This window comes from Sinocyclocheilus rhinocerous, unplaced genomic scaffold, assembly GCF_001515625.1.
Source record: "Sinocyclocheilus rhinocerous isolate Xijiao unplaced genomic scaffold, SAMN03320098_v1.1 scaffold143, whole genome shotgun sequence".
In the NCBI taxonomy this organism is placed as follows: Eukaryota; Metazoa; Chordata; class Actinopteri; order Cypriniformes; family Cyprinidae; genus Sinocyclocheilus; species Sinocyclocheilus rhinocerous.
The window spans coordinates 72,411-99,729 of record NW_015644616.1 but is presented as its reverse complement, the minus strand read 5'-3'; the positions used below and the strand labels follow the sequence as shown (position 1 = coordinate 99,729).

Below are 27,319 nucleotides of genomic sequence, written 5' to 3'. Positions count from 1 at the left end.
TAGCTCTTAAGTGAATGTTGCAAAAATATCAGGGTTCTTCTGTAGCCAGATGACTCTATACTATGTATTTTCCTGAAGTCAGGTATGCATCTTTTACTCTTAGAATTATCTGTGAGAATTTGATGTCTTGTATTGATTTGATATCTCTGAATTGACTATGCAACAGGCATATTTAACATATTTACCTGACTGATAATAAATTGTTACATTTGATTTTATTCTGATTTACTCTGAAATTATTTTCTCAAGTAGATTAAATGAAAGCATATGTTTCCGCAAATCTGCGTCCAGGGTTAAGTACATACTAGATCTCAGGTTAGATAGAGCATGGGGCACATCAGGTGAGATACTAGATTTCTGACTAACTGCTTGACTTTAGTTAAGTTGTTATGCAGTTGGATTAACTATGGGGGGCTAGACAAAATACTACTGGAGTACTGGTGAGCATGGTTCGGCATACTTCATAGTACTAGCCATAACCTCTGGTTATTGTCTCATCTTTATTCAAGTTGTTATATAGTTAGATTAACTACAGGGAGCTAGATAAAAACACTACTGAAGTAGGCTATTAGCATATTTCATAGTGCTAGCCATAACCTCTGATTATTGTTTGAGCTTTAACTAAGTTGTTACATATGTAACTGTAGGGGGCTTAACAGAACCACTATTTAAAGGGGTCATATGATGCGTTTTCATGTTTTCCTTTTACTTTAGTGTGTTTTGTAGCTGTTTGTGCATGTAAAAGATCTGCTAAGTTACAAATCTCAAAGTCTCCCACAAAAGGATTTTTTCTATCTAAAAGAGAAGGCTAATCCAGATCTGCCGAAAACACCTCGATTGAATTCTCCCTCACATATCTACGTCACTATGTGGAAATATTTGCATAATACTACCCAAATGGATACGCAAAGAAAGAAGGTGTGGTTTAAGGTATCACAGTAGTGTTGTTGCCGCTATGCCATGGAGACGCTTTGTATTTCAATGCAAAAGCACTTTTTTTGGCTTTCCGAAAATGGATGCAATTAGGAGTCAGTGGTTAACTTTTATTTACGAGACGCTTTGTATTTCTATGCGAAATCAAAAGCACTTTTTTTGGCCTTCCGAAAGTGGACGCAATTAGGAGTCAGTGGTTAACATTTATTTACAACACTGTCCCAGAACAGTACAACCCAAGTGTTCGAGTGTGTGCAGCACATTTTACGGAGGAAAGTTTCCTGAACCTGGGAGAGTAAAAGGCAGGCTGTGCAGAAAGGCTGTTTTTAAAAAATGGGGCAATTTCAACTTTGCTGGGACAATCTGGCACTTCTGAATCAGAGCCCGTAAGTATGTTTTATAATTTGCTATTGACTGTTCAAATGCGGAGTTTGGTGAAGTGTAGAGTAATGCATATTGTTTGTCATTCTTACGATTCACTACATGTTCTGCTTCACACTGGACGCTTAAGTAGAGTTGAAGCAGGACGTGCCCGTTGTTATAGTAAACTGACAACATTATTAACTGTTCTTATAATTGCTTTGGAAGCTAAAGCTCACGATTATGGTAAGGGTCATTACATTTCCGACACATGCTTGAGATGTTCTGCCAATCACAATGCACTGGGTCAGTTGGCCAATCAGAACACACTGCGCTTTTCGAAGGAGGGGCTTTGTAGAAATAGTTTTAGAAAGACTGTGCATAGAGGATCTGCAATAATGAACAGTACGTGAAAAATAATAAATTTTTTGAACATTAAAGCATGCTAACATATTCTATTACACCCACACAAAATAATGAGCTTTGAAAATAGCATCATATGACCCCTTTAAAGAATGGTAAGCATGAGGTGGCCTATTAAATAGAAGCCATAACCTCCAACTAATGATCAGACTGGAGAGTTTGTGATCGTGAGATCCGCTTACACCGGCTGGCACAAGAACCTCTGAGTGACATAGATTCCTAATAAACGAGTAAAATATAAAGTAAAGAATTAAATAGAATTCTCAAATGTCAGAAGAAGAAGAATTAGATATGGATAAACAACTAATTTCCATTTCAACCTAAATTCGAGCCACAATTAGAAAAGGTTGTAGCGCCAAACACTCGTCCAAAACTTAAATTCGAGGTCATAATAAAATGGAGGCAGATAAGAGTTTAATAGAAACTAAATTACTTTGTGCACCGAAAAGACTAAACACACAGGAAACCTTCAGCCACCATTGGATACCTTCATTGGGCTAATTGGCTGGACCTTACAGACTGAACTGAAACAACACTGAACTGAATAACGTTGCAACATTGCTGCCTTTTGTAGAACTGCTTACAGTTGAATTGCACTCATTTAAAAAAATTTATCTGTCATGAACTCGTTTGAGGTAAATAATGATACTATTGTTTTTTAGAGCTTCTTTACAGCAGAATCTGAATTGTCTTAGTTGAGTTTCCATAATTGATTCTGCTATTTTTTTTTTGTTTATTTCCGTGACACTGGTCAGACACAAACTTAGTACTTATGAACTTATATGTACTGGACACATTGAATGCAAATTTCAAGTATAGTATAGCATAGCATAGTAAATGTCAAAAATGTGAGCATGTGCTTAAGTTTTTCTGTAGACTGAACCATATTTTAGTTTATTACATATTTACCAGGTATGCATTACTAGTTATGTAATTAAATCCAATGTTATTTTCACTTTGGCATAAAATAAAAATGATACGATTATTCTGCATAGAAACATTGTAGTATCAAATGTTTTATCTCAATATTGCAACCATGTTATTTCATATTTGTCAGAAATAGAAACACTTGAAATTAATTTATATTTAATTCAAAACATGTTGATTTCAACAGATCACACAAATACTTTGCTATTTGTTATACAGATGGTACTCACTCAAAATGAGCTTTTTACTGCCACAGGTACTGACGCATTTGCAGCTTTTGACCAGTTATCAGGTGAACATATCAAAGCAGATTTTCACGAGTAGCAGTCAACTTTGCTTAGCTAGATTTGACGGTTGCAAAGAAATACACAATAATTAAAATTATTCCTATTCACTGAAGCAAATTTAGTACTAATGAACTTAGCAACGAATTCAAGCAGCGTAGTAAATGTCAAGACTGTGAGTGTGTGCTTATGTTTTACACTATGCTACACAGTACTACACCGTATTCTAAATATTTACACATTTAACACGTGTGCAGTATTATCATTAAATTATATGTTATTACCATAAAACAAAGAGAAGGAACATTAAAAGTGGTAGCCTGTTCAATACATGGATTTATTAATATTTATCACAAATACAAATGTTTAAAATTTACATTTAATAATTCTGCTAATAAAACTGCATGCATTTCAATATGTCATGCACACAATCTGTTCTTTTATTAACAGATAACTGTACTCCTGCACATAAAGTGGGGAAAAGGTATCTGTATACGAATTAAGAAATCATTGAGCATTTTTTTTTTGAGCAATTTTTTAAATTAAAACATGAGAATTATACAGTATTTCAGTCCCATTATTTAACTAGGCTAAAACAAGAAACAAATAAATAAATGTGGCTATGATTTAGTTGAAACAATGGAACTAAAAAGACCAGATGGATTAATAAAAAATCCTCACATTTAATCTCATTTAAACATTATCTCATTATAATAAACAAAGTGTACACACAATAAAAATAATAGATTCATTTTGCTGTGTAGTCAGCTTCAGTTATTATAGTTAAATAATTGACAACTTTAGTGATTTTAAAAGGAACATTTACTAGCTTTCTCTATAAAATCCACGATTTGAGTAAAACCGGTATATTGTGTAACAACCGGTGCATGTTGTTCGAAGCTAATCGACCTTGCAAGAAACCAGTCTGATCGTAATGGGTCAAGCTATCAATGTATGGTTCCATTCAGTAAACGAATGCTTTGGCTAGGATCTTAGCATCACTACAAATCAAAGAAATTGGCCAGTAATTTGAGCAACTTAATGGATCTTTATCCTTTTTAAGCAATGGAGTGATGAGGGCTACATTTTGGTCTCTGCAAAGTATACCATAATCAATGGCATAGTTCGTGGAGTTCATAATTAAGGGCCCCGCAATGTCCCAAATAGCTAGGCAGAACTCAGGAGGAATACCATCAGGCCTGGGTGATTTGCCTTAAATGATTTATGAATTTCCTTCAGTGTAAGAGGAGCCTCTAGGAGCAAATATTGGCAGAGTAGTGAGATCCAAAACGTCAAAAAAATCTTTACATTTTTCGCTGTCAAGGGAAACCTCAGATGAATGTAATAATTAATTAAATTATTTAAACACATTGTTAAAAACCATCTATTAGGTCTAGCTACGTGAAAATAGTTTTTTACTTTGTCCTACGAATTATGAACTCAGCTTTAGACAAAGATAGAGAATTGTATTCCAGTTTCAATAGATCGAGAGCTTGTCAGAAAAAGCACGGGCCTGTTGGCATTCTAGATCATGTATGTTATTTTCTAGCTCCTCAAATCATTTATTCCTAGAGGCCTTAATCTTGGAAGAATATGAGATACAATTACCTCGTAGGAAACATTTTGTATTCGGTATTCCAGTTAGGACTATAGCCCAGCCAGGAGAGCTCTCTCTCCCATACTGGAAGTATCTTCAGGGGTTTATAGGAACATGCAATTAATTGCTTTAAATGAAGGAGACTATGCTTAGTAGGTTTCCTATGTGTTCAATCCACTTTAACAGCAGATGTTCATCTAAAACAGAGTTTCAGGCACACTGTACACTTATATCGCAGACCTTAACTTTAAATAAATTACAAAGAAGGAACCTGGCACGAAATAATCTGTTTGAATGTCCTGGAATGAACAAAGTCTTACACATTAAACCTATACTGCAAAAAGTAAACACACCCTTTTTTGTATGAGCTTTTTGTAAATGCTTACACATTCTTTTTATGTAAAACCATAACAGCACGGAAGCACAGTAATAAAGCAGAGAGTGGGCTCCTTAGTACACAGGCCACCACACACCACTGCATTTACCATTCAAGAAATATAGTTGACTTATTTTAGGGTTATTTTATCTAATGTACTGTGCTATTAAATAACACACTTGAGGTTTACCTCATCATCTGTCTGTAAATAATTCTGTGCGAACTCCAGAAGTTCCCTCAGTTTGGTAGTTTGATTGAAATATGTAAGAGCTTCCTGCATGGACACAAAGACAGAGATGTTAAAACAGTAGGTGTAAAAAGACAACCTGAACAAAACCAGAACATTTTCAAATGAATGTCCATTATCAGGTCACTTCAGAATGGCTAGCTGAGTTATCTGTTGGCTAGAAGTAGTTATCTGTTAAACCCTGTAAAAACATAGAAGAGATACCTTTATCAATAGTTTCTGTCATGAGGATGTGTGTGTGGATTTGTTGAGGATGTGCAACAAATGTTCAATGAACCATAAACAATAATTCCACAAGTACCATTACTGACTAGCTGTGGCAAACCATGTGTATCTATGTGTTCCCCCAGACATGTTCAAGAACTTACAAGTGCCTTGCTGGATTAGTGGGGTAACATCTCATAGCAAGAACTAGCAAATCTGGTTCAGTCCATGAGGATGAGAAGCACTGTTGTACTAAAAAGCACTTGGTGGCCACACCAGATACTGACTGCTGCTTTTGATATTGACAAAATAAAAGCATTTGAATGTGAGAGGATGTTTCTGCTTTTGTTAAGTTTATTTGCAAAACAGTAAAGTATAGCAAAAGAACAATTGATTATGACACTTATAAACTACGTAATATGCAAAACTATGTTATAAATTATAAATTAATAGATGTATTTTGAAATAGACTGTATAACAAATAAAAAGTAAAATGATTGCAACAAATGTGCATGTGTTTTGTCTTTTATATTTCAAAACCAGGTGTTTTATACAGCTCACATCCCCTATTATCTCTCTTATCTCTCCACTAGACATGTTATACAATGCTTGCTGTTAATGTACATTCATCTAGGTAATCCCATATAATTATTTTGCTATCACACATTTATGAGAGAAAATATCTAGATGTTGGTGTGGCAGCAAGATAAAAAGATATAGCAAAGACTTGAAAGAAAAAAAAAACACACGCACATTTGTTACGATCACTTTACTTTTCATGTGAGTGTATTTCAACATACATACTGTAACATTCATTTAAATTTTGCATAGTATGTACTTTCACCGGGTATGCTAAAGGCAAAATCATTGCTGCTAAAAATCTGTTGAAGAGATTAAAAAGGACCAAAGTTCTTAAGCTTCTTTTACAGCAGTCACTCATTTTTTTCTCTATTTTTTTATATTTTGTGATTCTTTGTTTTTGTTTGTGAAATTATTATTTTTTGCTCAGTACATTGTGCTAAACGTTTTTCTTTTACAATACCTTACAGTACTTAAATTTAAGTGACATGGATTTGATTCCGTAGCCAAGAGAAACAACAACAAAAATGTATCTGCCTGTACTTTTATGGGGAAATTGTTGAGCATCAGAAGCATTACCCTTACTACATATTTGTCATTTTGGTAAGATATGATATGCGTGTGTGTGTGTGTGTGTGTGTGTGTATTTACTGGTCGTGGTTTGAAATGCTCGTCCTGCAGTCCCCACTGTTGTCTGTGGAATCTGTAGTAGGCCATGTTCTGCTGCATCACTTGATCGTCTGCATCAAACAGCATATAGCTTGCTGCACACAACGCTGCATTTCGCACATCATTTACTAGAAGGACAAATGAATAAAAGTCATTTATAAAGTGACTGTTTTAATAAAAACCTTTTTTTCAATTAAGTCTATGGGAGTATTTGTTCTTGGTCTATCTCTTGTGATTGGATTGCTATCTGATTGAGTTTGAACATTCCATTTACACTTGGCCATATAAATGTGTTTTCACAAACTGGATTTGAATTTGCAAATGCCACACTATATGCCACACAAATTCATAGGGCTTTCACAAAATTTGATACAGTATCAGCAACAGATGTTATGCACTGCATTTTATCACCAGTGCAACATTTTCAAAATCAAATATCACAATCTGAGAGAGAGCACTTGTGGAATAAAAAATAGTGGCTAACACTTTCTATGAAGTCCGTATTTATAATACATTAATACAGTATTCTTAAGGCATTATAATGAATGCATAGTGTATTATAAAAAACCTTATAATATATTGTATTATCTCATGAGTAATCATAACAACAGTTTTAATGCATTATAATATTTACTTATTTGTGGTTATAGCTTTTAATATTATGATGATTTATAACACACAATGAACAGAATGCATCCACTTAGCTTACAATGGATTATATTTCCCATAGTTATAATGTATTATAAGTCTCCTATCTTGCCATTGTTAACTTGTTACTTTACTTAAAGCACACAAAGACTACTTATAAATAATAACAACAACGACAACAAAAATAATAATAAAATAATATTTTTTTTCTTAAACAGCCATAAGATCAGATATCTGATCAGATGAATGTGTAATATGGCACATTTGATTTTAACTATATTTATTGTAATATCAGTAAGATAGTAAGATACTGTACAGATCTTAAATAAATAATGTCAAGATATTAGGCTTATAATCCATTATAAATTAAGTGGATTTAACATGGTGTTTATTGCGTGTTATAAATAATCATACTCATAAAAGCTATAAGTAAATTTTATAATTCATTATAATTGCTGTTATGATTATTTATGAGATGAAACAACATATTATACGTTTTTTTTAATAATGCATTATGCATTCATTATAATACCTTAAGAATACCCTTATAATGTGTTATAAAAATGGGCTTCATAGAAAGTGTTACCAAATAGTCCTTATTCCTTTTAATGAACATGAATGGGTGTCATACTTCAGGATGCAAATCTTAACTTCAATTAACTTCATTTGCACTAGTTAGTGTGTCTGCTTACTGAAAAGAGACACTCATCTCTGCAATAACACTGTGTTATGTAGCTACCAGGTGTAGTTACAATACTCTCACACCTTTATTTTTACCATTTTGGGAGGAGTAAAATGTATATATGTACTGTATATGTCACTTTTACACCAAATTCACACGTGGCCGAGTCGCATCTGAAATGGATCTCAAATCACCTCCTGAAATGGTTTGGTGATTGGATTGTGATCAGATTGCTATTTGATCAGTGAAAATGCATGAAGTGGTCAAGTGCAACAAGTCTATTACACTGTAAATATCTTGTGAACATGTTATTATATCAGAATAATAAGCAGCAAAACAATCATAGCACCTTATTTCATGTCCTATAAGTTTTGAATGACGCACAGTTCTGCATCTACAGTGTATCATGCCAATAACTGTAGATGTTTACAAGTACTGGAAAGTGTTCATGTGAGATACTGAGAGACTTGCATGTCTCCTACAATAAAATTGTTTTACAATACAGCATTCCCCATTTTACCGAAATTTACTAATTGATATGAAATATGGGCAGATTGTAGTATTCCTTGTGTCTACTGCTGATGGAAGACAATTAACAGTGTGTGTGTGTGTTTGTGTCTATGTTACTTACATTTGTAATAAGCAAACTGCATGTAGTGGTACATGGTGGCAACAAATTTCTCCACAAAGAAACCACCAACATTTGGAATCAAATTTTCCTCACATTTTACTTTACACTTCATTACTTCAAAATAGAAATCTGGGGGAGAAAAAAAGATAAAAAAAAAAAAAAAATATATATATATATATATTATATATTATAACTCAACCTATGATGGTACTAGACTTTCTATGTCAGATTATTGATGAACTTCTCATGTATACCAAGCCATTCGCTTTTGAATCAGGCTTGTTTTAGTTAGGATGGATTTCTAATATTCATAGCCATTTGAAGCAAATCTGAGAATGCATCATGATATCACTGACCGGCTAAGGTGGGGTAGAAGTCTTTAAACTCCTGCACATCGTATGACCCCTCACAGGACATCAAACACGTGTTGAATGTTTTAAAATACTCAGCAGCCACCAGCTCCATGTCTCGAGCACTGCTGCTAAAATCCCCAGAATTATACAGCCTTACAGCCTTCAGGAATAATGCCTAAGAGACAGAACAATATGAATCCATATTTAGTTATTTTAGAGCAGTGCCTCTCACAAGTAAGGTTAAAAAGAAAAACACGATTAGAGAGAATAAATACCTCATAGGGCTTCTCCTCATGGTCTACGAGGTACTCCTCTGTGTCAAACAGGCTTTTATAGTAGTTAAGACTCCTAGATAGAAGGGGGTCCTCAGGGTTTCTCTGTAGATATGTGTGTGTTGCCGAAACCGCTCTCTCCAACTCATTCATCTAGACGCACATAACATGAGATACTTCAGTGTCTGGATTCTCTTTTTTAAATATTGTATTGCAGTTTCTATTTCATTGACATTAGTGAAATAAGAGGTGGGACACACAGGTGAGATCTCTCCATTGCCTTTCTCAGATTCAAATACATGTTGTGACTCGTGACTGTTAGAATAGCCAAGTCACATTTATTTATATGGTGCTTTATGAAATATAGGTTTACATTAATATAGATTCAAACAATATGGATATAGAATATAAGAAACACAGTCCACAACAAGTTGAGCGGATGAACCAGGGACACGAGGAAGCAGGCAGGCCTTAGACCATCAGAAAGGCAGGGAGGAGCCGAGGAGGAGGAAACCAGGGAACTGGTCTAGAAGAAAGTCTTACAGGCAAAAATGGTCTAGTATTACAGATATTTCTCCTAAAATAACGTAGATCTCTTTATTGTCTTGTTGTAATCTCTTTCAAGACACTGTCATAAAAATATTTTATTGCTCAGAGGTTGCTCTTTCTTTTCTGATTACACTGGGGATTTTTCACTTTTAATGGTCTGGACACTGTAGAGGAATCAATGGGAGAGGTGAGAAGGGAATAGGATGAGGAAAGTATGAGAAAGTTTAGCTGGGACTTGAACTCATCCTGTCTGAGGTGCAGTTGTCATCCTGACAGAGGTTGCATTTAAATAGCATTATATATTTCAGGATATCAAGGGTTATAGATTAAGGTTATCTTCAATGCCTAGCATTGTATATGCAGCACATTTTCCAGACACACTAAGGGATTATAAGATTTCTAGTATAAGATCAATACTTTTTTTTAATATATATAAATGTGACACTAGTGTACCAGTGCTTCATGGTTGTTGCATGATTTTTTCCCTTCTTTGTTAAGCATTGAAAAGTTTGTCTTGTACAGCCCATTTTGCATGCATGTAAATAAAGGTCATGATTTCCTCTGCATTGTGCATCAAAACACTGTCTACATTAAACAACTTAAAATATGACAATGCAAGTATTGTGTTTGATTGAAATGCTGTGGATGAATGAGATTAAAACTACTCAGAGAAAAGAAAAAGTGAGTCTTTGAATCTCTTTGACATCTGAATTGTTTGTACTAGACAGAAATTAACATCAAATGGAACTTTAGTAAAAAATAAATAAATAAATTCTAACACGTTAAAAATGGTCTCCTTTAAAGTTTTAGCAGATATCTCATCATCATCATCATCACACACTGTGCTCAGACATTTCTCCTAAAGACTCCAGTTGTCTCACATTGGTCTCCTCTAAAGCTTTAAAAGAGATCTCAAAAACATCATACAATGTGCTCAGATTCTTCTACTGAGCTGGAGACTCTGGATCTTTCACATTTGCAGCCCAATTGGAAATACGTGCTTGAGGTGACATTTCTGCAACACCTGTATTATATACCTTACTGCACGTTTCGCAGCGGTTTCAAAGTGAAATGTCCAGTGAGTGGATCTCTTGAGGGGCCCTTCATCCACCAGAACTACAGCCTACATTCACTCAGTCTTCATAATCACAAAGCACAAATTGTCAACCTTCAATTTCGCAGTAATAAATGCCATTAACAACAATCCAAACGTATAGGTCTGTCATATAAAATATGCACAAATTGGCGAGGCTTAAAACACCTGCAAATGATAAACTTTCGTGACAAATCCATCAACTGTGCTGAGCTCTTTCACGCTATCCCCGGGCCATTGGGCAGTCCTTATTGTTGAGCTGGTGGCCTTAATTTTAATTAAAAATGTTAAAATACAACTTTGATGATACACACTTAAAAACGTACTGTAGCATGTTACAAAGGTTTCACTCATTAATATTAGTTTAGTTAATGCATTAGCTGTCAAGAATAACTAACATGATAAACAATATTTTACTTCTTTTATTTCTTTTGGTTAATGTTAATAAATTATTTCACTATTATTAAGGTAAATTAGTGATTTAAAAAAATGCATGTATAGAGTAAGATTTGTAAAAACGTAAATGAAGTTACCAGCCTGTTACAAAGATGTTAGAAGAGTGTACATTTACCTTCACTAACTTACATTCCTACTCCGTTCTTTAATGTTAGTTCATAATGCATTTAACCAACATTAACACATACAATTTAATGCTACACGTTTTTATATAGATATCTGTGTAAAATATGACTGTGTAGTTCATGCAGTGTACCTGAAAGGCACTAAATAAAGTAAAAAAAAATTTTTTTTTTAATCTGATTTTAAGCTTATATTAAGAGTAATTTTATGCAGAAATAAGCTTAACGTTACTCTTAATTATTGACACACAATAAGATAATACAAACATATAGTTTATGTGCATAGGGCACATCATTTGTTCTTGGAAATAGTACTCTATCCAATGCCTTTATCGAAACTGATTTACAGAATCAGTAACCCTGGAGCTTCCTTTGCTGAAAGGCAAATTAAATGGCTTATGACTCCATCCAATGCAAAACTAATTTGATTATTAATACATATTATTTGGTAGAAATGTTTAAACTCATATGGATACATTTTGTCTTGGTGCACATTTTGTGCACAAAGTTGTTGAGATCGCTTCTGAAATTTAGAGGAGACACATGTAAGCTTCAGGGTCTCTAGCTATGGAGAAAAATCTGAGCAATCCAGAGCCTCTAGCTAAAGAGAAAAATCTTTAGTGTAGGAAGTCTGAGCACAGTGTGTGATGTTAAGATCACTTCTAAACTTTAGAGGAGACACATGTGAACTTCAGGGTCTCTAGCTATGGAGAAAAATCTGAGCAGTGTGTGATTATGATGATGAGATCTCTTCTAAAATATTAAAGCAGACCATATTGGGGTTTTAGAGTTTTTCTCTCAGGAGACAAGGTTGAGAAGCAGGAGACTCAAGCAAAGTTTCAATTTGATGTTAAAGTAACCTTATTGTTAAAGAGATCTTATTTTTGGCTTTTCTTTCCTCTGGAATGTTCTGTCAAGTCTTCATTGTCAGTCAAGAACCTGAGTGTGCTATTTGATAGTACTTTGTCATTTAAAAGCCACATTTCTACACTGTTAAAAAATGTAATGTAAAATTTTGTATATTCCAGGTTAATAATTGCATTACTTTCACAGTAATGTCACAGTAGGACTTATCTTGTATCTTGTAATTTCTGGTAAACAAACAGCATCATACTGTGTTTCTACAGTGCATATGTACTCTGAAGGCATGCAATGCAGCGTGAATAGATCATGCTGTAGAGGTTTTTAATTCTTGTTGGTTTTATTTGTGCTATTGAACTTGTTTTTGGTTCACTTTTAGCAGTTTGTGTTGTTTGTTTATTTTGTAATGTTGGTTTATGTTATAAGTGTTGTTTTCATTTGTTGAGTGTTACCATTGTTGTGTTTTGTATGTCAAGCTATTCTAGCTATTCTAGTATGTCCCTATTCTAGCTTGTCATCATTTTGACATGAATTGATCAGAAATATGAATATGAATATGCCAGGTCAAAGAGCTCAAACAAATGGGATCACCAATCACCATTATAGTGACTTCAAAACAATTACAGTAGTAAACAACTAAATTTCTCACAGTGGCACAGACAACTTTATAATGTGAATTCACAGTAAAACAAGAGCAGTAAATTATTGTGATGTTTGCATCATTCTGCTGTTCTTTCACAGTCATTTGTAAGAAAATGACCAGGCATGCATTGATTTCACAGTAAATTTCTGACTACAGTTATTTATTGTAAAATAATACTCATTAATCCTGTAAATTCCTGGCATTTTTTTTAATTTGTAAAATTAAATTTTTTTTTCATCTGAAAAATATCTCTAAATTGAGACATATTTTTTTTCTATGTAAAATGCATAAATGTTAATATGTGATTTAATTTTCTCAATGCTAGATTATTCTAATGCACTGGGTGGATGCCCTATAGGCATAATAAACAAACTCCAGCTGGTCCAAAATGCAGCAGCTACAGTGCTTACAAAATGGCATTTTAGTCAAAAGACTATGACAAAAACTAAATAAAAATTTGCTGTCAAAGTTAACACTGAGACAATATATCAGTTTTTATATAGATTATAATTTTGTCTTTTGTTGCACACATTTCTCTTTTTGTAAACATTATCTATTAAACAGTATCTACTAAGATAACGACACCATAATCCAAGTGGAAAAGACAATTTTTTTAATGCATAAGGGTTTTCTCCACCATAGTAAACTATTAAAGAAACTGCTTAATATAGCTTAACAAAATCATATGGTGATATAATACAAACTCAATATACCTTATTAATGATGTATAGTAGTACATGTATAGAAGCACAGGCAAACAGATAAGCTCAGAAAATGGACACAACACGCAAAGTTTCACATTGTTTTCCCATTAAAAAAAACACTTAACATGACTTAATGCCTCAGGATAACCCATTCTATTACTACTCCAAGCACCTGTGCTCTGACACAATGGATTTGCAACTTTTCCGCGTATATATAGGCCCTGATAATCATAACATATACTTACCACTTGCTCTATTTCTGCAAATCAGTTTTTGTGAATGAAGACTTTTTTTTTTTGTTGTTGAAATATTCAAAGCTTAAATATACAACCACGTTGAATTTTGTTTCAACCCAACTTTGGGTCAAATATGGACTATCCCAGCTGTTGGGTTAAATTTTTTAATTTTTAACCCAAAAGTTTGGTTAGTCCATATTTGAGCCAAAGTTGGGTTGAAACAACCCAGCATTGTTTTGAGTGTATACCTGTTAAAGTGGGGGGAAATCTATCGCAAATCTGGCAAATTATTTGGAATTATTTTCTAATTGATTTCCTTTTATCATGAATTATTATATGTAGCAACAATACAAACATGAAGCAAATTTACTTTTCTATTACCTTAACAAGATTTACCTCAGATTTCTATCACTTTCCTTAGCATTACTTTTCTCGCCAATTGCTGTGAATCCTCACCCATCCATTCTTAATCTTGTATTATAAATGATTACATCATTACATTCAGGATTATAATGAACTGAAACAAATCATGTTTTGGCATTAAGCAGTTTTTTCTTTTCTTTCAATCTGCTCACAGCATCTCCAACACAAGTTATGTCATTATCTACACAGGAAAAAAAAAAATTACAACCCATCTTTTTTTCTCATTTTAAATTGTCATAATGCATCAAAAATTTGGCACTTTTTTTGTTATTTCAAAGTCTGAGAGATGAAACAATAGAGTCAAATTCAGCAAGAAAAAGGGGAAAAGACAGGAGATTTAAGCCATTTTTTTGCTTATGAATAAAGAATTTTGCATTCAATATAAGGAAATTAACAACATATTCAACAGGTAATCGCTTTGGATTTTCAAAATAAAAATAACATCTTTGAGGACCCTTACGAAAAAGAAGTTTATTCAAGTGTGCTATTAGTATACTTCTTTTAAACTAAAAATAGGAAAGTATACTTTTAGTCTACTTTTTATGTACTTCTCAGAAATTGGCTTTATGTACTTCTCAGAAATATACTTAAAATGACATTTAAGTATACTTTATGTAAACTAGTTGTGTACTCAAAGTTTACTACTGTTATACTTAAAGTATACTTTTATATACTAGAAAGTGGGCCAATTTAGTCCCAAGGAGTATTGAAATAGTACACTTACAAGTATACTACTAGTACACTGATATTTGTATACTTACTACATAAAGTATACTTAAAATATACTTGAACTTTACTTAAGTATACTTGCTAAAATAAACTTGAAGTATACTACTTTTTGGTAAGGGGACGAAGGCACATTTGTAAGGCTAAAAGCATAAGAACTTAAGTCAACCCAAAATTTGTTGAGTTTTAGTGCGGTTGTATTGCGATTCCGAAGCACATCGTGCGTGGACGTGGCATGTGTGCCGCTTACTGGACCAATGAAACGCAACGCACCAATAGAGACAAATTAATAAAAAATGCACTATTGTTTATCGAGCAAATTTCATCTAAACAATTTGATAGGCTGTGGTTATTACAAGTGATTTCGCCAATTGGAAAATGATTTACAGTAATGTCCATCGTTTATTACCATACACATTTCAGTGGACAATGGACATTTAACGTTTATGTATTGAACTGTGAAGCAGCACACCATAAAAAAAAAGCGTTCTGGCTTGTCGCAATTCCGTGAACATGATCTATTCTTACCTGGTAGTAGACGTACTGAAGGTACCGGTAGGGTATCCTCTGTTCAAAAGCACCCAAAGTTTCTCGCTTAGGATATGATTTAGAAAACACGGGAAAGTTTGTTTTGCACCTTTTCAGGCATGCAGCTCGCATTATGATGTGCCCCATGATCAAGAGGGTAGTTTCGGTGTTGTTCTCCTCATGTTCCCGGCCCGCAGCGCTGCAGTTCTGACTGCAGTGCGCTTCGCTGTCCTTCAGCAGCCGATGAAGCCGCAGGCTCAGCTCCAGATATTCAGCGCTCTGCTTCCAGTCCTGAGCAGCGTACATCTCTAACGCGTGTCCGTACGCAGACTCCAGCGGCATGAGGTCGTTCGCTGGAAAGCTTTTGAAGCTATATTTCTCATACTGAGCCTGCACAGTACAGAAAAGATAGGCAGAACTGAAAAACACGACTAAACATATTCTTGCTTGGGCCATGCTTCTGTTCCTCACTGTAAGCGCCGATCCCCGTGTAATAATGAAGAGCGGAGATTCATGTCAGGCTGCACGTAGGAAATCTGTGGCCCTTTGGGGTTGAAGGAGTTCTACGGTGATGGAAAAGTCTGCATGCCTCACACATTCTGATCTGGACTGCATCTCTGGGTCTAAAAGTCCGTCAAATATAAGTAATCTATCCTGTTCCTTAACACCATTGATCTGAGAAATGCTTAAAGTTCGAAAATGTTGACAGATTGCTTTAAATGTGAATAAAAACAATAGCGACGACAAGCTTGTTATCTTCTTTTTGCCCATTTTTTTCTCAAATGAATGCACTTATAAGTCCATGTATAGACTACTTTTGGTCTGCTGGATCATAACCTTATAATTTAAAAGGTTGGGTCCGATTTGAGCTTTCATTCAGTGACCTATATGGCGATTCATAAATGTTTTAGAGATGTTTTGTATGTCTTGTCAGATGCTGATGAAATAGGCTACCTCGGAATAAACCCTAAATCGTCCAAACAACATATAGCCAGCCTATTATGCAATTCCGTTAGCATTCCTTATATTGACAAATCTTCATAGTGTTTATGTGTAGCGGATCGAATAGAGATTGCAAACATTTTTGTTAAACATTTGTCTGGTGCCTGTTGTATTGTTAAATACTGCTTGTTGCTTAAAATTCAGGAATGCGTGCTCGGATGGAGTCTAGGACCGCGCGGTTGATGCTGCTGCTCCTGTGAATTCTGACACGCAGTACAGCATAGCCTGCGTGAACATCAACTTCTTTCAAGTTATTTCCCGCATGTTTGCACAGAATTTCACAGATTTCAGGATAACAAATGCATAGTGAAATTTTTATAACTAAGTATCGTTTGTCACGGCTTGCTGTATTTTATAATAAAACGGTAGATTTAGTTTTGCTTTAGTTTCGCGTGCAGACTACCGAATGGGAATCATCTTCTCATTTTAAATGGCGATAACAGCAGCTCTCACTGTTCTCTTCACTCTCATTCATGTTGCATGTGGGCAGTTAGAAAATGTGATTATTGATCGATACTTCATACCAACACACTGCTCGAGAGAGGTTCAGATCGGAGATTATGTTCGGTATCAGTATAACGGCACATTCGAGGACGGACGGAAGTTTGACTCCAGGTTAGTGAACTCGGTATACCTTTCTGTGCAGCGGACCTCTGAAAGTGTTATCAACTTTTTTTTTTTAGGTTACAATATATTTGACTGTTGTTTAGGGACGAATTGGGAACGTGGGCACCAGGGCAGGACTTAGGGGGGCGGGGGCCCCTGGGCTTGAGGTTATGTTTGGGCCCTATACCTACACTACAAATGCCCTCAAATAGAACATCATTATGGAGCAACACAAAATACACAAACATATGCTTTGAGGTTAATAAATAGTACAATTTCATAAATAGTACAATTAATATGCAACATGTCTAGGCTATAGTCAAAGTTTAAATGTAATATTAAATATTCATTATAATATAATAAACAGGATGTGTTCTCTCAGTTGAGAGATCAAAACCCTGAAAAAACTTTGAGCAAAAAAAAAAAAAGCCAGAGATGATATTATAAAAGTTATATCTGTGTCCTCTTATGTCAGATTCTTATTTAATTAATAAACTCAATCGAATAAAAAGACGTGCTGGCTATTAACAATCAAATGAAATCACTATCAGCAAAATTCATAGATGGATTGTGCATAAATGTTAAGTTTAAATATAACATTTTAATGTAGAAATATTAAATGATTGCAAAAATTAAATAAGCTACTTTTTTAAATATGAAACTACAAACGCCAGTAGGTGGCAGCAAGTGACTGTCTTAATGAGTTGAATCAACCAATTCGTTTAAAAAACTGATTCATTTAACTTTGCAAATGACTGATTGAATCATTTGCTGGTCCGTGTAATGCTGAGGAACAAAACACTGTTGTTCAGAGACGCAGTGGTTCTGCGGTTTGTTCTATTTTCTTTCTGACGGAGCACAACGGAATTTTGTGTCTGAAAGTTACTCTGTAAGTTGTTGTTTATTGTACATTTGCGCAGATATAAAAAATAAAAAAAAACACGACTTGTTTGTGTGATAGGCTAAGTCCTATATCATAGGCATAGCTATGTTATAAGAACATAAACTCATTAAATTGGTAATTCATTTTTTATTTAAAATCGTTTTGATGACATTTCTTCCCCACTATGTGTAATGGCAGTAAGACGAGAGAGCTGAGCGCTCAAAACTCATCAGATGATCGGATAATTTAGTGGAACATTATAGTAATATAGAATCATCCTCTGTAAAGAAATGAGGTGTGAGCATTTGGGAATGTAGGCTATCATTATCTTTCTAAATGTGCGCTCTTTGAGGCTAAAGGCTTAATGGAGCTGTTTAAAGTAGCCATGTGATAACAAACCAATCGGCGCTGACGCGATTCAATACGTGTGTCCTTCTTCTATGTGAAATAATCACAAATACCAGTTTATGCTGTTTGTTTGTGGCCTCGAAGGTCGTAGTTGTAAGCTGTAGCCCCAGCTGGCCCATAATGGCCGCCCATTTAGATCTTGCGTGCGCAGTGGAAATGCGGCTAATAAATTCTGAATTCTGACTGGCATATAACGAACAAATCAAACAAAAGTAAATGGGCAAAGGCGGGGCCCCCTACAAGGCGAGGCCCATGGGCTGCAGCCCACTCAAGCCCAATGGTAAGTCCGGCCGTGGTGGGCACATACAGTATTACAGTTTTTCTTGGTCGCTTTGGTAGGATTTCTCGAATCAGCCTTAACATTTGCAAATCAGTAAGGTTTTCTCAAAACAATTTTACAGACAGCACCACCAAGGGTGGATCTAGAAAATAATTTTTAGGGTGGCAAAAGGGTGGCATTGGCTCTATGAGGGGTGGCAACACCAAAGCAAGCCCCCATGCATAGGTTTTGGGGATTTATGGTCTGACATGCACAGTTGTGTTCACAAATATTGTATTACCATTAAGTAATATGCTAAATTTCTCCAAATCTGTACTGATGAAGAAACAAACTCATATACATATTGGATGGCCTGAGGGCAGGGGCGGATCTAGAAAATAATTTTTAGGGTGGCAAAAGGGTGGCATTGGCTCTATGAGGGGTGGCAACACCAAAGCAAGCCCCCATGCATAGGTTTTGGGGATTTATGGTCTGACATACACAGTTGTGTTCACAAATATTGTATTACCATTAAGTAATCATCTATACAGTTTAAAATGAAAAATAAATAACAACATTTCAATATTCATCATGGCACCAAGTCAATGCACAATATATAAAAAACTTAAACAGGTTATAAATATTTCTGAGCTTGTATCACTAAAGAAGGCATGCGGTTCTATTAAAATTACAAAGTCTACTTAGATGGTATAATCACGTTTAGTGCAAGTTTAAGAGCAACAAAAACTTTTGAATTTCCTAACATTAGAAAGAAATACAATAATATCAAAGCACTGAAACGACTGACCAAACCATTTACGTTTTTTAAACAAGACTTTAAGACAAGCCAGCATAAATTTTTCTTTTAAACTTTTCAATCTAGTTGTTACAGTTTTTCTTATAGTTTTATATTATTGTTGCTTTTGTTAAAATAATCACAAGATGGTCACATGATGAATATTCAGATTTTTCCCCAGCAGTCTGTTTTATTCAAACAATTATGAACCTTTTTGCATTTAGATACAGAAGAACTTTGCCTGTTGAATATTAAAAACATATGAACAAACATAAAATCTGGATCTCCATGTCTGCCATGCAAATCAACTGTTCCTGCTCATTCCCAGAAGTAGTTGTCCCCTAAAACTTACTGCCAGATTCTTAAAGATAAATTCTTCAAATAGTGGTACAAGAGAATGTGGTGCTGGTCCTTCAAGAGTCACTCACAATTTATCTGTCCTTAAAGCCTATAAAAAAATCAGTCTTAATGTATTTCAGCATGTTATTCTTATTAAGTGAGGGTCATTTTTTAGGATTTTTTACCCAAGCAAAGTCTCTGAGAACCTGACACCTTGTAATTCTGGAGACTCGAGGAAGGTTACAGTTCTGGAAAATGGTGGCGCTGGAGACTAAATGGTTCTTGATGGTTTTACACCTAATTCTTCACATGAATTCTTAATTCTTTTGCAGTTAACGTTTGTCTTTTCTTCTCCACCTGTTTTTTTTGACCCCACTGACCCAGTGAGCATTTCGCTGTCCAATGGTCATGTCTTAACTTTGCAATTTATGTATTGCATTAGTTTTGAATATTTCTCATGGGGATTTAATAATTTTTGACCTCTCAGTCGGAGTTAAACCTCTTTTTTGGCTCATTTTATCTGTAAAAGAAAACATGCCTAATAATTATGCACACCTGAATATGAGTTTCCACTTCCAGCCTTCATGGACAATTATATATCACTTATAAATGATTAAATACAAAATCAATAGTAGTTATTAAGATTGATGTGGTTTGGAATTGGTAAAATGTGCTTGGGAAAAAAATATCATCAGAATATTAATGTGCCTAATAATTATGCACGTGGTGTATGACGGTTTATGGACTTGCCTATTTCAAGAACAGATGTCAAATTTCAAAAAGGTGAATAACTATAATAGGTAGAGATTTGGCATAAACAACTTTACTAATCTTAAAACCAATTTTGTTATACCATGCTGCAGTGAAGTAAAAATTTTGTCATGTTGTTCCAGACATGAGGGTGAGTATGTATATCTTAAAGAATGTTGGTAACCAAACGGGTGAAAGTATATTGTCTTCCATAGTATTTTCCCCTACTATGGAAGTCAAATACTGTCAACTGGCTGATTACCAACATTCTTCAAAATATCTTCTTTTTAGTTCAATAGAAGAAAGAAACTCATACAGGTTTTGAACAACATGAGTAATGATGACAATTTTAATTTTGCGTGAACTAACCCTTTAATGTTTAGCTCACAAATGTGCTATAGTTGAATTATGCAATAATGGGGTGGTCTAACTGCAAATCAAGGATCTCCAACAATACCATTTAAATATGGGCTTCAGTATTCTGAAGTGAATACATCAGGCTAACAGAAGAACATTTACTGTAATTATATAAGATTTCTTCAGGGAGTAGCATAAAAAGATAAACACTGGCATACAGTATGTTATAAAATAACTTTATTAGATCTACCCCTGCAATATTCTCTTTTCTCCCTATTTCTTTTGTATCTTCTCTCATGCTTTTAGCTCCACTCATTTTTCTCTGGGAATGCTATCAACAGTAAGAAAATAAATAAATAAGGAAGAAAGACAAGTATAAAGTTTTCTCTTCGTAAACAAAATGCAAAATGCATATTTTATTCTGTTGCATCTGCTCCTGGTACCTCTCCTATTCTTTCCTTCATTCACTTCCTCTTTCACTCATTTTCTTCTCTTTTCCCTATACCTAAAATCTGTCATCTTCTCAACAATTCTCCATTCCTCTCCTCTTGGCTCATCAGCACACATTTTTCTCCTTCCTTTTTCTCTACTGCTTTTATCATGCTTCCTCTCCTATTCCACAGTTTTCTTCTCTTTCTTCTGTACATCCTTCCTGCTTTTTTCTCCTCTTCTCTGTTTGTGGTGGCAATACAAGGCTGTAATGACGTTGCTTCAATTTGGCAAACCGGTCAATAACATTGTCAGGGTTTATGCCCTGCAGATTTTTCTTTTCAATTGACATGATTGCCAGGTCGTTGAGCCTCTCTTGCCCCATAGTGGCTCTTAGCCATGTGTGCAGCCAGCGCAAGGCACTGAAGGAGCGTTCACAACTGCAGCTGGATACTGGAATGGTCAGGGCCACTTGCAAGACAGCCTTCAGTGTTGGAAACATGTCTGCATCAAGTATTTGGAAGACCGTGATTGTGTCAGGGACAATCTCTTTTTCCACTTTTTTTTTTGAGGAAACTTTTAGCCACCAGAAGCTCTTCTGGCTTCAGCTGAATTTTATAATGAGTGGCAAGACTTTGAAGAGCTTCTTCAGAGAGAAAGGTCTCTGTGCTTGGGTTGCAGGCTTGAATACCCTACATAAGCTTTTCTCCCACACCTGAAAATCGATTGGTGAGCTCCTCGACCATCCTGTCCAAGCACGGATAAAAAAGCTGATGTCTGAAATCATCTGAGTTGCTAAGGCAAGAGGTTGACCCACAAGCTGACTCCACCACAAAATCATCAAATCTTTTTTGTTTCTGCCTTGGACCAACAGGGAGCTGGATGTTGTTTGCTTCACATAAGGCCATGGCCCTCTTGAACACATCTTCACCACCAGAGACTGTGCGGAGCTCTTTCAACGTTTGAAGGACTGCCATCTTGTACTGAACTGCTTTGCCCAAGCCCAAACTTTCCCCTTGCAGGTGTGTAGCCCTTCAGTTATGCCAAGGAGTTTGGAAAACATCACCAGCATGTAGAGTGTCTTCGGCTTGCAGAGCTTTGATTTGATCCTTAGGGCCATGGATGTGTTTATGGTCCTGAGATATGTTAAAATGGCAGGAAGGTTGTTCAGGACTGCATTGACAGACTTCACTTGGCATGCCCATCTTGTTGTGGAGAGGTGTACAAGTTCAGATGGATTTAATCCAAGTTGTTTCTGGATTTCTACAAACTTGTAGTGATTCACAAGGGAACTGCTGAAAAATGTGTACACATTCTCCAGTAATTCAAAGAATGCAGAAGCTTAAGGTATAGCTTTGCATGTGTGGCATAGGACAAGGTTGAGCTCATGTGCATAGCAGTGCACATAAACTGCTTCAGGGTGTCGCTCTCTGAAGCGGGCTTGGACACCCCCCACTGCTCCACTTATGACAGACGTACCATCGTAGGCTTGTGCTACACACATAAGATCACCCAAACTGTGCATCTGTAGCACTTCCTCTATCGCGTCTGCAATGGACTGTGCATCAAAGCTCTGTAGTTTCTGCAGCCCAAGGAAACACTCTCGCACTGTACACTCTTGTGTAACAAAACGCACACAGACAGCAAGCTGCTCAGTGCGTCTGTCTCTAGCTTCATCTGCCATCACATAGTACATCTTTGAGATCTTCATTTGCTTGATGATGTCTTCTGTGATCTCTTGTGAAATGCTATTTATCATTTCATTTTGGGAGAAATGAGAGCGGTATGTGGTATGAGAAGGGGGAGTATATTTTTGTAAAAATGGGTCAAATTGTTTGAGGAGCTTCATGCATTCAATAAAGTTGCCTTGGCCTTGCCTTGTTTTGGCTAGACTCCTGCTCATCATGCTCACGGAATGGGATGCCTTGCTTTCCAAAAAAGGTGGTTACTGCCACAATGCGGTGAAGGTATTGGCGCCTCTCTGATATCTCTGCTGCACTAGCCATTTTCAGCTGCTCAATTACATCCCCTTGAGTTTTCGTGCTTTTAAAACTCTGCCAACATGTCATGGTGAACGTATGGTGGGAACACTTCTCATGCTCCCGAAAGGATTCCAAAGCCCTCTTCCAATTTGAAAACCCGGAGCCACTGAGGGCATCTTTATTGGTGCGAATGTTCTGCCTTCCATACAGACGACAAGTGAAGCAAAATGCAGAGTTTCACACTACAGAGTACTCCAACCATTTAAACTGCTCAAACCAATTCTTGTTAAAGGCTCTTTGCTGAGCTCCAAACAGGCTGAGGGGGTACTGTGGGAGATGGACCTGCCTTGGGCCACTTTCTGGAGTCCCTAGATCACTAATTGCTGTCCTTTGCTGTGATGCCTGTTCTTCCCCTTTCATCACTGATTCTTCCCTAGCTGAATCTGTGTGACAAAATAGATGCTAAATGTGTATACAAAATCTATGATAATATTTTTAGCCCCTTATGATAAAGTGACATCCAGACAGTGCCTTGCAAAGGTGTTATTAATTTTACTTTACAACAATATATAATTATTTTTGTAATTAATTTTACAATTACAATTATACTGTTTAAAAAATAGTTATGTTGTAAGTATACTTCTGGAAAGCATTTAATATGGGGGGAAAACACATAGCATCCATAAAATGCATGTAAAATTGAGATTGAATGGGTTTTCCCCTCTGCCTCTGTTTTTCCACTTTAACAATCTTCAGTATCTGTCCACTTTCTCACCTGGTTCTTCTTGCTCTTGTTCTCTCTCTCTGTCCTTTCTCTCTCCATTTTCCTCTCTCTGTCCTTGCACTACCATCACAAAAAGCCTACTTTATTTAACTAATGGCATTTAATCTGATTATAAATAAACAAACAGACTATTGGTGAGGTAAATAAATTTAAGGTTTAAGATTTAAGGTTGGGGAGAGTCCACATAACAGTTTATTAATACATTTCTTAGGTATGTGAAATTAAAGGGGTCATATGATGTTGCTAAAAACAAACATTATTTTGTGTATTTGGTGTAATGAAATGTGTTTATGCGGATTAAGGTTAAAAAAACATTATTTTCCACATACTGTACATTATTGTTTTTCCTCTATGCCCCGCCTTTCTGAAACGAGTCGATTTTTACAAAGCTCATCGGTCTGAAAAGCGAGGTGTGTTGGATTTGAGACTTTAGTCTTTGCAACTTTACAGATCTTCTTTATGCACCAAGAGGTTGTAACACTTCAAAGAGAAAGGAACAATTGAAATCGCATCATATGACCCCTTTAAAATGCACCATAACGAATGTGAACAAAGATGAAACTGCTTTGTATCAAAACTTAATTTTTAATTAGTAATATGCATTGCTAAGAACTTCATTTGGACAACTTTAAAGGTGATTTTCTCAATATTTAGATTTTTTTGCACCGTCAAATTCCAGATTTTCAAATAGTTGTATCTCAGCCAAATATTGTCCTATCCTAACAAACCATACATCAATGGAAAGCTTATTTATTCGGCTTTATTCATATGATGTATAAATTTCAATTTTGAAAAATTGACATTTATGACTGGTTTTTGGTCCAGGGTCACATGGTTATGTACACTTGTACACTTTCTCACCTGGTTCTTGTTCTCTCTCTCTCTTTCTGACAACTCCATTCAGCTCTCTGTCCTTCTCTACCTCTTTATCCTCCTCTCTCTCTCTTTGTGCTGTCAATCATAACAACCAAACAGAGAATTTATTATCTAATAAGAAATAAAGATTTTTCAGTGAGGTGATGACTTCACCAACATTAAGTAACATAATTTAAGTCCCTCACCTGAAGCTGGCTGTCTTGATTTAAAGAAATATCTTATATCCATCTATGGAAAAATTGACATTTTCAATTAGTAAGGGTTTGCTCCAATTTTTCAATTTACTGTCCATAAATGTCAAAAAGAGCTAACATCAGATAATGTTGCATGCAATGTATGTAAAAAAAAAAAACTCTTTCTATTTATTTCTTCCCTTTCTAGCTTGTACTTATTTGAACAATTACTGAAACTTGGTATCACAAGCACTTCCTGTGTCTGTTTGCCTCTTTAAGAAGAATTGCTTTATGTATTCCCCAATTGCAAGTCGCTTTGGCTAAAAGTGTCTGCAAAATGACTAAATATAAATGTAAATGACTAAATGTCAGCTAATGTATTTGACAGTATCCACACACCATAGCAGGACTCTACATTCAGTTTTACTTGCGGTCAATTGTGCCAACATTTTCACTGGCCCAGCCAAAAAAAAACAAAACAACCGCTAGATGATAGATGTCAGTCGCTAGATGTCTAGATGTCATAGACGCTAGATTTCAGTCAGTCATAATCACATTGTAGATATCTTAATTCCAATTACGACGAGTCAAAATTGCAGAATAGATATCTGGAATTGGAATTTTGACTAGTCAAAACTAAATTATGACTAGTACAGCAAGGAGTATTTAATGCTAAAACGGCTTGCCATACAAGACGTTCGGATAGACGTTCGATCGGTCGGTCGGTCGTTCGAACGAACGTTTGATTTTGGCACGGAGTGCGCGCCATAGTCAGCAGCCAATGGTCTTTCATGCTATCCCCTGGCCATCAGCCAGCCCTGAGAGAACTAGGTACGGGTACACTTGACAATACACGATGCAACGAGTAATCTGTCTGTCAACACCGGACGTGACAGAGTTACAAGACGCCACAAAATCAATAAAAAATCACAGCCAATCAGAACAGCGTGTGAGCGGACTCAGTACTTCAAGCGCACTGAACTTGCAACGAAAGAACATAATCTAATTAATGTATATTAAACAATTTAAGCATTGTTAAAACTATACTGAGTAACTAATGCAATCTTTGTCATGGAATACACTTATTTGTTGACACTGAGTTCACAGTTTTACTATCCATCTTTTCTTTAACCATTTTTCAATATTTGAGGTAAATCCTAAATTAACCAAACCATTTAAGATAAGTTAACGTTACCTTTTGTTGTGTGTAGTTAATCACAGTAATAGCAACCTAACGTTCTCCTCAGAATATTCAGCAAACTTACTTAAATCAGAATTTAGTGCCGCCGGTAACAATAACAACGTAAAAATGCTTTGAGGTGAATGAGATGAGACGAGTGACGTGCTGAGTGATTGACAGGAGGCGTGGCTATGTAGGACTGCGGTGTGTGTGACGTGAGCTCGCTGTCGGAGAGAGAGAGAGAGAAAGCGCAGCTGATAATGTTTTATCGATCCTGCGGGAAAGCGGTATTGAACCGTTTTAAATATTTCTGTATAATATGTGTTGAAAAACGATATTTTTGACGAAACTATTAACAAACCCAAAAGATTCGGGGCTTTTGAAAAAACATTCGGGGCTGGAGAATGTGTCTTTGTTTTGAAAACTGAATTATGAGTTTGGGGGAAAAAAGTAGCAACTAAAATCAGTTATATTAACAATCGAGAAAACTGCAATACGACTAGATTTTTATTTAACTCTGCTATTAGTTTCCGTGATCGGCATCTTCTTATTGATTTCATGTTATTGTTACGGCTTATTCTTTTATTTTCTTAAATGTGTGTATATATATAGTATTTATAGAGTTTTAGCTTTTAGTTTTAATTACTTTTTCTTATTTGTAAGTCGCTTTGGATAAAAGCGTCTGCTAAATGACTAAAAGTAAAGTAAAAGTAAAGTATGTTGAAGTACTGAAATAACTCAAATTAAATACAATTATTTAATTACAATTACGCGATGAATCTCAGACATATCCGGACGGGATTAGATTTCTCAGAGGACTTCTGAGTTACCTGAAAAGCAGTAGTTATCTGATTCACGAACAAATGTAAAAACAATTTGTTAGTGAACTGGGTCGCGCTTTGTGGTTTTAACTCAAAAAGATCCGGTTCATAAGAGTAATTTGTTAATGAAGCCGACTACACTGGCACG

General features: G+C 35.5%; 2 protein-coding genes across 2 annotated transcripts in view; one reads left to right on the top strand and one right to left on the bottom strand.

Moving 5' to 3' along the window:
• LOC107758405 (synaptonemal complex protein SC65-like) overlaps nucleotides 1–16,115 on the bottom strand; it is a 29,103-nt gene extending 12,988 nt beyond the window's left edge. Inside the window, exons 1-6 of the mRNA XM_016576128.1 lie at nucleotides 15,527–16,115; nucleotides 9,189–9,338; nucleotides 8,917–9,088; nucleotides 8,561–8,689; nucleotides 6,582–6,727; nucleotides 5,091–5,174 (exon numbers count right to left, since the gene is read on the bottom strand). Coding sequence (XP_016431614.1) covers nucleotides 5,091–5,174; nucleotides 6,582–6,727; nucleotides 8,561–8,689; nucleotides 8,917–9,088; nucleotides 9,189–9,338; nucleotides 15,527–15,982 — 1,137 coding nt within the window. The 5' untranslated portion in view covers nucleotides 15,983–16,115. The remainder of the gene's footprint in view (nucleotides 1–5,090; nucleotides 5,175–6,581; nucleotides 6,728–8,560; nucleotides 8,690–8,916; nucleotides 9,089–9,188; nucleotides 9,339–15,526) is intronic.
• Nucleotides 16,116–16,748: 633 nt separating this feature from the next.
• LOC107758402 (peptidyl-prolyl cis-trans isomerase FKBP10-like) overlaps nucleotides 16,749–27,319 on the top strand; it is a 41,006-nt gene continuing 30,435 nt past the window's right edge. The window contains exon 1 of the mRNA XM_016576125.1: nucleotides 16,749–17,143. Within this exon, the coding sequence (XP_016431611.1) occupies nucleotides 16,959–17,143 (185 nt within the window). The 5' untranslated portion in view covers nucleotides 16,749–16,958. The remainder of the gene's footprint in view (nucleotides 17,144–27,319) is intronic.